This window comes from Dipodomys spectabilis, unplaced genomic scaffold, assembly GCF_019054845.1.
Source record: "Dipodomys spectabilis isolate Male_0828 unplaced genomic scaffold, ASM1905484v1 ptg000599l, whole genome shotgun sequence".
Classification (NCBI taxonomy): domain Eukaryota; kingdom Metazoa; phylum Chordata; class Mammalia; order Rodentia; family Heteromyidae; genus Dipodomys; species Dipodomys spectabilis.
In genome coordinates, this window is record NW_024871276.1 from 928,212 (window position 1) to 940,779 (window position 12,568).

General features: G+C 42.1%; 1 protein-coding gene across 1 annotated transcript in view; it reads right to left on the reverse strand.

The window, feature by feature from the left end:
* Positions 1–12,568, reverse strand: part of Ext2 (exostosin glycosyltransferase 2) — a 121,787-nt gene that overhangs the window by 31,028 nt on the left and 78,191 nt on the right. Inside the window, exon 9 of the mRNA XM_042671092.1 lies at positions 6,580–6,769. Coding sequence (XP_042527026.1) covers positions 6,580–6,769 — 190 coding nt within the window. The remainder of the gene's footprint in view (positions 1–6,579; positions 6,770–12,568) is intronic.

Consider the following 12,568-nt stretch of genomic DNA (forward strand, 5'->3'; position numbering starts at 1 on the left):
CTGTTCCTGTCTCCACCAGCAATTCTCTGGAGGCTCACAGAGGAAGTCCACTGAGGCCCCAGTTATTATCCCAGAAAATTAACAGCATCATTTGTAGCAGATTCCTATTGAATTCTGGGGGCATCAAGCAGGAGAGGGAAGGCCATCACTGCTGTCACCGTTGGCACCTTGGCACACTTCACCATCCAATATAACACAGCTCTCCTTGGTCCAACAAAGTCTGAATCTCAGCTCTAGCCACAAATCATGCATTATACATTCTTTTTCTTTTTTTTTTTTTTGTCATGGGGCTTGGACTCAGGGCATAGGATCTGTCCCTGAGCTCTTTTGCTCAAGGCTAGTGCTCTACCACTTTAAACCACAGCACCACTTCTGGTTTTCTAGTGGTTAATTGGAGATGAGTCTCACGGACTTTCCTGCCCATGCTGGCTTTGAACTGCGATCCTCAGATCTCAGTCTCTTGAGTAACTAGGATTACAGGCGTAAGTCATCAGTGCACAACACACTAATCATTCTTGATATTACATTTTTCCTGTTCAAATTACTATGTGGCTTCAGATTTTTAATTTCTGACAACTACTTGAGACAGCCAAGAAAGGTTAGAACCATAACCAAAGGCTGGGTGAATGTTATAGGGAAACTGATTGAGACTCAATAGAGGTAAGAAGCCTTCTGATACTACAAATTGTTTTAGGATGGAATGAAATGCCTTCAGCAACACAATGTATCTTTTTGCTTGAAATGTACTAGTCAGATTCAACCTGATCTCAGGTGAGGGACTAAACAAGATACTCTTAGGAAAGCCAGAAAATATAGTAGAAAGAATAGTTTGGGAAACAACTTCCAGTCTACTGTTGATGAGCCATGTGACTTTGAACAAGTCAATTACAGTGAACCTGTTTCTTCAGCTATGGAGAAGGTGTAACAGCCCCATCTTTGACTATGACTTTAACTCTGACTATGAATGAAGGTATATAGCAGTACAGTGCCTTGCACATGGTATACATTACTAAATGTCAGCTGTGCCTTCCCTTGAAAGTCTCTATCTACAGAACTAGACTTCTCTCAACTTCAGGTCATGGTGGCAAATGGGTAGATTTTGCATCTGGTACATCACCTAGACCGACCATCCAGAAGCATCTCCAACTCATGTTTCTTGTGCCCAGTTGTACCTAGGTAGAAGCCCTGCCACAGAACTGAAAACACCACACATGCTAATGGAACTAAAGACACAACTTTTGCCATATAACAAATAGTTCCTTTTCCTACTCTACGAAAAACAGGCCAGCTGCTGTGGTTAAGTAGAAACACGCCTCTGTTCTAGATGGAATTAGGACTTTCACTTGGGTTGTGTGTACAGCATGTCTACTCCACAGGCTCTCCTACTAGCTTTATCTACATATACCCTCACTTGAGACAGTGCCCATAGAGAGTGAACTTGCCCCTGTAAAGTCTTTGATGGGGAAGTTTTAGAGGGTGATGAAAGCCAAGGGGGATAATATGGGGTACAGATGGAAATGCAGAATGAATCACAGCTTTTTGAGGGGTATGATGACTTTCCCTTGTTCTAAGATTCATCAGGGTAGCAAAAAGTCAGCCTGCACAAAAGGAGCCTCCATTTCAATGGCCTGCTCTCTATGGATAATCAGTTCCCCCAAGGACTCTAGAAAACTTCCCAGATTCTTCTCTTCACTTTGTCAAATAAAATAGGCCTCCATGACAGGGAACTGCCAGTGACAGGATGGGAGGGCAGCAAACCCATGAACATAGACCATCCTGGTATGGAATTTTAGTATTTTAAAAGCATTAGGACTGGGGCAGGAGAGTGAGAAGGGGGCTATAAGGCAGGGAAGAAGAATACATGAGAAAGAGATTTTTCTCCCTGCGAGTGTTTTTCAAACAGTAATTTACTTTTCTGGCTCTCTGAGTCCCTGACAAGAATATGGCTCTTCTTTGTTCTCCTAACTAGACAAGTGGCAAAGCATGATGACATTCCTACAACTACATGGTTATCTAAATAGACATGGGAACTCAGGGCAAAACATGAGCTGTGGATCCAGAGAGCCCTGTGTTTATTGCTGTCTCTGCCACTTACAGCTTTGTGATTTAGGCAAGTTAATAATCTGAGTTCTTTTTACTTTTGTAAAATGCAGACAATAGCAGCTTCCTTGCAGACTTTTCTGAAGGACTAGAGACACTGTGTGTGAAGTATCAGCATAGTTCCATTAGTAGGATAAAAGAAGCATATGATAAACTGTTGGGACAGCAAGTGTCATGCCATTATCATCTTCATCAATGGGTTATTGTGAAGTCCTAGAATACTACCTCTTTGCTGAGATGTTGAAGAGGTCCAGACAGAGGACATGGAGATGACCCACCAGGCCTGGTCATCATAAATGATGCAGAAGGAAACAGCATCAGAGCAAGAAATCTATTGTTGAGCTTAGATGGGGGTCTGTTCTCATTATTTCTTTTAATCCTAAATTCAACAGCATTGCTCTGTATCTAGTGTTCCATCCTGTAAATCTCCAACAAGCAAAATAGAAATGTCACTGCCTAGGCATACAAAAACCTAAAACTATGATTTTTTCAAACATGTTGCTAAATTTATGAAAACCAAACAGCTGAGCCAAGCAACTGAGTACTGCACAGTATGAGGTTTAGTCCTTGTATCAGTGATTAAAAAAAGAAACAAGGGCTGGGAAGATGGCTCAGTGGTAGAGCGCTTGCCTTGCATGCCTGAGGCCCTGGGTTCAATTCCTCAGCACCACATAAGCAAAACGAAAAAAGCCAGAAGTGGCACTGTGGCTCAAATGGTAGAGTGCTAGCCTTGAGCTGAAGAGCTGAGGGACAGCACCTAGGCCCAGAGTTCAGGCCCCACAACTGGACCCCCCCCCCCCCAAAAAAAATAAAAAAATAAATAAAGAAAGAAACAAAAAACTGGGGCTCAGAATGTGGCTTAGAGGAAGAGTGCTTCCCTAGCATGCCTGAAGCCCTGGGTTTGATTCCTCAGTACTACATAAACAGAAAAAGTTGCACTGTGGATCAAGTAATAGAGCATTAGCCTTGAGCAGACAGGCTCAGAGAGAGTGACCAGGTCCCGAAGTTCAAGCCCCAGGACCAAAAAAAAAAGCTATAATGATTGGCAGTTTTGCTTTTCTGTTGGGTGCCATGGGAGATGCAAGCTAAAGGAACTTTTATGCAACTTGGCAAAGATACTGCCAAGTGTTCAGGTTGGCTGAAGAAGAATCCAAGCCTGCAATTCCTATCTACAGGCAGTACACACTATCTGATCATCACACAAACCTGATCTTCACACAAACTTTGAGCCTGCTTCAGAAGTGTCGAGTTGCTCAGTGCAGGGATGGGCTTTATGACCTTACTTTCCCAGAGTTCCAGAATACACTCAAAGAAAGGCAGCTACTTCCTACTGTCCTTTCTGGGTTGACCATCTTGAAAGGCTCAACTAACCCCTTGCTGCCCATTAAGGATTGTGACAGCCACCACCTGAAGCTGGAGGTGGTGCTGATGCCAATTCAAATTTAAAATTGAAATAGATTAAAACTAAAGACTGAGTTATACTACTCAAAATGTATAGTACAATAGCTTCCTTCAGATAGAGGCCAGGAGCCAAGGCAAATAACCTCTCTATCCATCAACTTTGGAAACTGAAGACTTAGAAAAGGGGAATGTGAAGGTACGGGGCTCAAAAACAATATGACGAAAGCACACTGGAAATTTCAGTTGCCTAATCTAAGTATTTACTTAAACTTCAAACCCAACAATTTAGACATAACTGTAACCAAAAGAAAAAGAGCATTTGGTTGCGATGGAAAATAAAAAAAAAAAGTGGGAATTGGGAAGAATGATGCCTACACTAATCCTCCCAGCAGTAGACATGTTAACCACAATATTTATTTTAGTAAATGCAGAGAAAGTGAAAAACATCACTTTTGCCTCTAATATTTCAAAGCTTTAGAAAAAAGCTATATATATATATATATATATATATATATATATGCTGTACATGAAAGATCAGATCCATGTGCTGGCATGAGCACCAGAACTGACAGCCCCAGTTACCAATTGAACAAACACCCCACAGAAGATGAAACATGGTCATGTTCTCCCCCAACAACCACATCACCAGAGCCAGAGCTCTGACCTAAAACCACTGACAGAAAAAAGCAAGTCTATTGCAGTGCATGTCAAAATTAGGGCCCGATCAGTTAAAGAGTCTCTTTCTTCCCTAGAGCCAAAGCATTTAAAAAGTAAATGAAACTGCTGGTCAAAAAATTAACCACTATATTTTAGTAAGGTTTGCCCAATAATTAACACTGAATTCCCAGCTCCAAACTCAGGTTCTTGCTCGGCCTTCAGTTACACCAGTGCTGAGGCCTGCACCATACAGGAAGAAAACCATTTCTCCTTTCTCATGCTTGCCCAAACAAGTGATTCAAATTCACAGCAAATGGTTTGCCTTATGCCCAAAGTGGCTAACCAGAGTTTATAAAGAGAAACCTCTTTTGCAGTATTAAGTTTTATTTTAACTGACAAATGACAATTGTACGGGTTTATAGAGTACAGAATGATAGTACATCTCCAGATCCTCTGCACCGCAGCCTGCATTCTGCTGTTCTCAGGCTTGCAAAGCAGGGCTTGGCGGCTTTCCTGCCACGCTGGAGGTCTCTGTACACTGGGGTAAATGCATGTGTTTGAATGCAACGTGACACAGGGACATTCCAGACATATGAGGGGCACACAGTCTTCTGTCTTAAACACGACTGTTAGCAATGCAGCACCATCTAATTCACTTCTCTGGAGAAAAGTGACACTATGGACAAAATCAAGTGACTCAGGAGAGACTTTCTCCAGTTTCCTTTCCTTTACAACTCCTTTCCTTTCCTTTTTTTCCCATCCCCTTGTCACTTTCTTCCTCCCTTCTTAAGTGATATGAATATCTTCCTTTTTCACCTCCTATTTCCCCCTTTATTATTAATTAATTAGTTAATTAATAGAGATAGGATCTCATTATGTAACTCTGGCTGGTCTGAAACTCACCATCCTGCTTCTGTGTTCCAAGGGCTGGGATTATATGCCTGAGACACCACCCCTTCCTCCCTCCACCCCACCCCTGCCCCCACTCTCTTTTATTTGTATTAAGAATTGAACTAAAAAAACAAAAATTAGTTGGCTATAATGTTAAGCGAAAGAAGAAATCTTGGTACCAGTAGCTAGTTAATGTTTTAAAAGGCATAATAGAGGATGCTCATTCAAAGTAGCTAATTTATTTACTCACATTGTACCTCTCCAGACCTAAAAAGAGACATCCTTTCAAAGAACAAAAATCCCACAAAGAACAACTTTTGAAATGTTTCAGGAGGCAGTAAAGAACCTTCTTGAGCAAATTCTGACTTGCATAACCGAGACAGAAATACGGTCTTCTTCCAGCCTAGACTCCAGATCTACTACTGGTAGTCTGCAGGGCTCTCTGGACTTTAGCATAACCAATTAAAAGGACTAGCCATAAAAAGTGCAGATACTACTGTCGGGCAATAAACTAGACCTTATCGGTGACAGTGGTGCACATTACAAACTTCAAACTCATTCCTTGCCCTAATCCATCAGAAACTTCCTGGCTTTAATGGGCTATAAATGGCGAGAGCTTTGAAGTCCTTGGGATTAGGATCAGTAATAGACAGACTGAATGAGAAACTAAATGCAGGTGGAACGTACTCTGCATCCCGAATTAAAAACAAATCCAATTAATCAAGTAGTCCTCAACCTTAGCTGCTAGCCAGCAGGTTATAGGGGTGGCCGAGTCAAGGAGCAAAGTGATTAAGGGAGACCAATGGCAGCTTCTAGTAAGAGTCTCCTCCAGGACTGACTCCAGGTCGCAGGCCCTTTGCTGCTGGCCTTCCAAATCAAAAGTGAGTCCATCCTTTTTTCTTGGTTTAAAGGAGAGCACAGAGCAGAGATAAGAAGGAGAAAACTAATGCATCTTAAACTGAGTTCTCATGTAAACAAATCAGCTTGGGATGGCAAGGAAGGCTGAGACCTGTTTTTCCCAAGGCCGACAGCCTTTGATCCTATTGATTCCTAAGCCCTCAAATACTTGTGCACAGAGTACACCAGGGCTGAAGTTAAGTGGGCCACCCTAGAACAAGAATGAGATGACTTAAAACACTGGTGTCATGCTGTCTAAGAAATGGAATTGCTTTTTTTTTTTTTGGGGGGGGGGGGTCTGGTCGTGGGGCCTGAACTCTGGTCCTCGGCCCTGTCCCTTAGCTCTTCAGCTCAAGGCTAGCGCTCTACCATTTGAGCCACAGCACCACTTCTGGCTTTTTTCTTTTTGCTTATGTGGTGCTGAGGAATGGAACCCAGGGCCTCATGCATGCAAGGCAAGCGCTCTGCCACTGAGCCACCTTTCCAGCCCTGGCATTGCTTTTTGACAGAGCAGGAAAGTTTAGGTGGAAGAGGAGATGCGAATAATTTGGCCATGAAGGGCAATACAGCTGAGAGCTGCAGGAAAGACCAAGCCAGGCCTCCCTGAGAGCACTACTTCCCCATTCTGCTTACCTTCTGGAGGGTTTTTGTTCTGATTATTCCAGACCACCAGCAACTTGGAGAGACTGGGTACCTTTGACACTTCAGTGATGACCCGGAAGAGGCTCTCCACACGGTCGTAGGTGAGGACAATGGCGGTGAAGCCTTGAGACTGTGGTGGGATCAGCGGGAGGAAGAGGGGGTTGCTCACACTGGCCCACTTCTGCAAGAGGAAAGGCAAGTGCAGATCAGAGGATCTACCGCAGTGGAGCTGACCTAGCACCATCACCACTAAAACTGGCTGTGACAGGCTGGCAATTTTCCCCACAACCAACCTAAGAACCAAGCTACTGCTCCAAGTCTTCTTCTCAGGCCTCCTTCTGGATGACTTTGGTTCTAATAACACTAAAAGGATCTGAGATTTCCAGTTAAACATGGCAGGTTAAAGACATGCACTGGCTTCCAGTTTGGAGAAGGCTTCCAGTCCCTCTCCAAACCACTGGCATGGTAGTTGATGACTGTAAAAGAGACAGCAACCATGAGTTTAGCCCCTCCCTTTCAGCAGACTGAAAGGGATCAGAGACTCAGAATGTAAAAGGTGAGTGCAGAGGTAGGGTTGAAGGCAGGAGAACCAGTTAAAACTATGTGTCAAGAACAGTCAGAGATCCAGATACCCAAACCGTCCCTTTACCCCACTCAGCCAGAATAATGTTCCATCTCTCTTCCTAACTGGAGCAGGGAGAGTTATTCCCCTGGTCAATGGAAGTCCTAGACCAGGAAATACATGCATGGCTAAGAAAATCCAGGACAAAAATCTACATGTTGAATGTGGAGCCTTCTTCCCTCTTCCGTTCCCAACACACTAGGAGCTGTGAGGCAGTGCCTCCCCCACCCAGCCAACTCCCAGGGAAGCCCTTCAGGCAGTAAGTAGCCCGCACACAAAGAACACTTCTGATCAGCTTTTAGTGCCTCCTTAATCATGAACAGATTCTAGAATCACAGTTATTTCGAGAGCATCTTCAGCAGGAACAGCGGAAACAGAAGGAACAAAGCGAAAAGAAACTTTGAGAAAGCAGAGACAATAGCAGAAGCAGAAGAAGCTAAACATCAGCAACAAATGACATCCTCAGGAGGCAAGACATTCACCAGAGAAACAGTAATAAATTGCTATTTTTACTTAAAAAAGATCTATCAGAGACCAGACAAAACTCTTGGACATTAAAAACATGATAGCATATAGGTTTTTTTTAAAATTTATTTTAAAAGAATTCAAAGATGAACATGGCAAAATATTTCAGAGTGGACAATAAAAAGAATAAAAAATAGGACAGAAAGAAAGAGAAAACTCACAATGTCCAATATCCATTTAATGGGTCGAGAAAAAGACAACATAGAATACAGATGTGATAGATCTATCCAAGAAATTAAGCATGTTTTCAGTATAAAGATGTCAAAGGCATGTATTTCCAGACCACAAGGGTCCAATAAATGGCCAGCACAGTGAAGTTAGAAACAAAAGAGACAAAAATAAACAAAAGAAAGAAAAAACAAAAAGAACTACTGTGTCAAAGCACAACCCTTCTCTACACAGAACTGAAGAAGTGTTCACAAAATTTACCATACACTTCTCCGAACTCAGTTTGAAAGTTGTTTAAATTAAAGCTTAAAAAGTAAGGAAAGATGGGGCTGGGAAGGTGGCTCAGTAGTAGAGTGCTTGCCTTGCATGCATGAGGCCCTGGGTTCGATTCCTCAGCACCACACAGCAGAAAAAGCCAGAAGTGGTGCTATGGCTCAAGTGGTAGAGCACTAGCCTTGAACTGAAAAGCTGAGGGACAGTGCCCAAGGCCAGAGTTCAGGCCCCACGACCAACAACAACAAAAAAAAAATGTAAGGAAAAAAATGCTATCTCTTTCCTCGGACTAGAATGTTAAGTAACTTAAATATAGCAACACAAGCAAAAATATCTCTGTAGTAGCAATATATTGGAAAAATTATTAAAATATTCTTATACCTTTAACTGTTTCATTAAGGTGTAAGTTATATAATTCATCTATTTAAAGAACACGATAGCTTTGTTACATTGGATTAATATTGTTATCATAACAATGTTAATTTATAGATTAGTACATATATATATAAATTTATAATATTGGGGCCTCCTGCTCATAGACCTAGCATATCTTTTTATTTGTCAGAACTAATGTAGGCTTTGTAAGTTTTAAAAAAATGGTGGCAAAAGTATATAAACTTTCCACTTAAATCATTTGTAAGTATACAATTTGGTGTCTTAAATTTCACTCACATTCATATGTGACCAGAACTAAACCCTATCTCCACCAGGAGGAGAATGTGAAAAGTCCTGTCATTCTGGCTGCCTCACACTAACTTCCCCCTGGATTCCTGAGGTCCCCTATCAATCTCATCCATACCACTGACGGACACCCATCACCAACCACATGGGACAACAGCTGCCTGCCAGATGCAACAGTATGGGATAGGAAACATACACAAACACATGGAGTACACATGGGATGGGAAGTCAGAGAGCCTGATTGGGGTTCCTGGCGGCCTAATGTACCAGGGTATTGAAGTCAAAATGTCCACCAAATGCCATCATTAGACTTACAATGAAGAGAACCAGTAAGAAGGTGGTCTTCTCCATGGTGACCTATTTCCATGAGCTCACTCACTGACTCTGAGCTGTAGTCTTAGAAGGTACCTGGTTAGTATTTATAGCCTAGTATCTGATAATAGAACCCTTTTGTGTTTCTGCTTTAAGTTTTATTCTTCATGTCTTCTTGACCTTTTTTCCCCCACTAGGTATAAGGCTCAGGGTTTGGGTGCTGTCCCTGAGCTTCTTTTGCTCAAGGATAGTCCTCTACTACTTGAGCCACAGCTCCACTTCTAGCTTTTTTGGTAGTTTATTGGAGGTAAGAGTCTCATGTACTTTCCTGCCCAGGCTAGCTTCAAACCATGATCCAATCCTTAGATTTCAGACTCATGAGCAGCAAGGATTCCAGGCATGAGCCACTGGTGCCCGGCTTCTTCCTGACTTTTATAGAAACTGATGTCAGTAAGTAGTAATGTGCTTTGAGTCACAAGTAATCCCACGGGACAGTTTAAAAGTTCTATCTGCCTCTGCTCTCTATTCCCTCCCCCTGACACGACCCAATATCCACTTAAAAAACACCATTTTAAGTGGAAAGGATACAAAAAGGACTTTTTAAAAAGAAGTATATAAAATAACTTAATGTGTGATACTGGGAAAGATTTCCTGAGCAGTTACTAAGTGCTACTAGGCCCACATATATTAGCTCATTTGAGACCCACAACAACCCCCAAGACAGATATGGTTACTGTTCTCAGTTGACAGATGATGGGAGTGTAGGATTAGGAACAATGAAGGACATTCAAGGTTATTCAGCCAATAAGAGATGGAGCTGGGAGACAGCCCAGGCAGTCTGACTCCAGGACTCACATGGGGTGGTCCCCAGCCCCTCCCACGCAATCCTGCAAACATACTCAACAGAGTCTGGGGCAAGCATCAGTGTTTTATACACTCCAGCACTCGCCACTTCTAGCTCTTCGCTTAAAAAAGAAATCATGAAAATTCTTGATCCATGTTATCAATTCTGGGCCAATAAGCATGAACCCACTCTAAGATGATGACTCTGAGAGTACAAGGAACAAAAATGCATTGAACATATAACCCAGAGACAAACTAAGCACATAAATTAAAAAATGTAAATAAATATACCACTGACACAGAAGGAAAAACTATTAGAATGCCAACAAAATGAGGTCTGTGCTTTGGGAGAGGAGAGGAGAACACCAACATACTTAAGTACTTTTTTGAACGGAGGAGAATAGTTCCCCAAGTCATGCAAAACTTAGTTTCATAATAAGCCCTGGGATTTAACTGGAGGCACCCACCAAAGGCACCCCAGCTCTATTAAATGTGCTGCCAGGAAGAAAGAACCTAAGTCTCTGGCAAGATGATAGATGTGGTCTCATCCCATGTGCCAGCTCCATTTGGGACATGGATGGGCAGAGAAGGAGAGGACAGGAAGGAAGAACTGGCTTCGAAGGGGACCGGTGCTTTCCACACTAGCCAACTGCATTCCAAGCAGGGCTGGAAAACTAGAGAAGGTAGCATGTAGGGAGATAGAAGCATAATAAGGACTGAAATCTGGCCAGTAATTGCTCATAACTACAGAGACTAAGATGAAACCAGAAGGCAACATAAGAACTACTGATGGAACAACGAATCACTGATGTTCCACTATTGGCGAAACTGAAGCAGATCACTTCTCCACTATGGAACGTGTGGCCAGTGACGATGAAAATGACTCTGAGAATCTTAAGACTTTATTATGCACCCAGGTTCTTCACTCACCAGTTTGTAACCTGGACAAAGTACTTCACCTTTCTTGTGCCTTGGGTTCTCTATGTATAAAATCCTAATAACAATACTACAGATTTTCTAGGTAGTGTTTATGAGCACAAATGAGGAAATGCATAAAGCACCTGGCATATGCCAGTAGTGAAGAATGGTGGTCAAGGGTTGACCTAGTCTGAGCATCTGTTGCCCTGCATTTCTCAAAACTGTTCAGAATTAGCATGAGATGTTATAGAAATATGTAACCAAAGGAGTGAACATGGACCTTGCCATTTATTCATTTTGTAACATTTAAAGTTGCATCTGCATCAGTTTTCTCGGCTACAAAATGGGGGCTATGAAGTAGCTATCTCTCTGAAGAATAATGACTCCATGAGCTCATGTAAAGAAGCATTTAGCATAGAACACTGTGAGCAGTAGTGTAAAACAAATACAAATCACTCCCTGACCTTCCCAATTTGTGTTCTTGTCTGCTAAAACACTGTACTAGCAATTCTTCAATCATTCCTACTAGGGTTACTTCTGCTCATAGGTCAGTCAGTCAGTCAATCAGTCAGTCAGCCTATATTTCCTGACCAGATTCTATAAGCCTGCAATAGAGATGAATACAGTCCTCAAAACACTATGGTCACCAAACTGAAGGCTTGGAGAGACAGAGGGAAAAAAATCAAAGGGAAAAGGTATTCTCAACTGACTGTAGTAGAACATCCAACCTGAGCACAGTTACAACATAACAATGAGCACCGTTGGATGCTCCCAGGTATTGGAAGAAGGCCTATGGAAGAGAAGCCTTGTGCGTAAGGAAGACATCCATAGCTGTCATTCAGCCTGTGATCCAGACCCTAAAAAATGGGCAACTAAAAAAAAAAAAGTGGGCTTAAGAAAAGGCTGAACTTGAGACCAAAGTAACCAACTTTGGGGCTACTTTTTTTTTTTATGGTAAGAATTGTTAAATCTAGTTTCATTCCTGACACATTATCTGTCATTTTCTTTGGGATAAAGATGTGGTACATGAACTGAGAGATTGGAGACCTGAGTACTGTATTACCTATGGTGGGAAAGATGGCAAGGTAAAAAGATAAATTACAGTGCAAAAAAAAAAAAGTAAGTAATAAAAGAATGCATAAAAAGTACTCCCCAGGTACAAGTACAGAATCCCATACAATCACCTCCATCTCTTGGGAGAAGATAAGGAAGCCATCCTTGAGGACAATCTTCAGGTGCAGGCTGGTCAAAGAAGCCCTGGGCAAACTAAGTGGCAAGTGCAAAGCTTCAAGACTGGTTAAGATCCAGCAGGGTCATAGCCTACTGGAGGAGGGAGAGGAGTAAATGCAAAAGCTCAGAGACAGGCTGTTTGAAGATATATCCTGAAAACTCTTGTATGACAGAAACTTTTTTAATGTCATACCATTAGTTCTTCATTTTGTTTGTATGTTTCTTTGGAAATGTTCTTTTCCTGAGTATTGCTTTATGTTCTATTTCAAAAGATCACAAGTAGGAAGTCCTGTTCTGCAGATAGGCTTTGGTGCCAACGGCTTTCCTCTCCTCAAGCATAATCCCATTTGCCTACAGAGCTCAGCGACAGGGTAGATGGACAAAGGCAATTTAATTGGGGTGCATGCC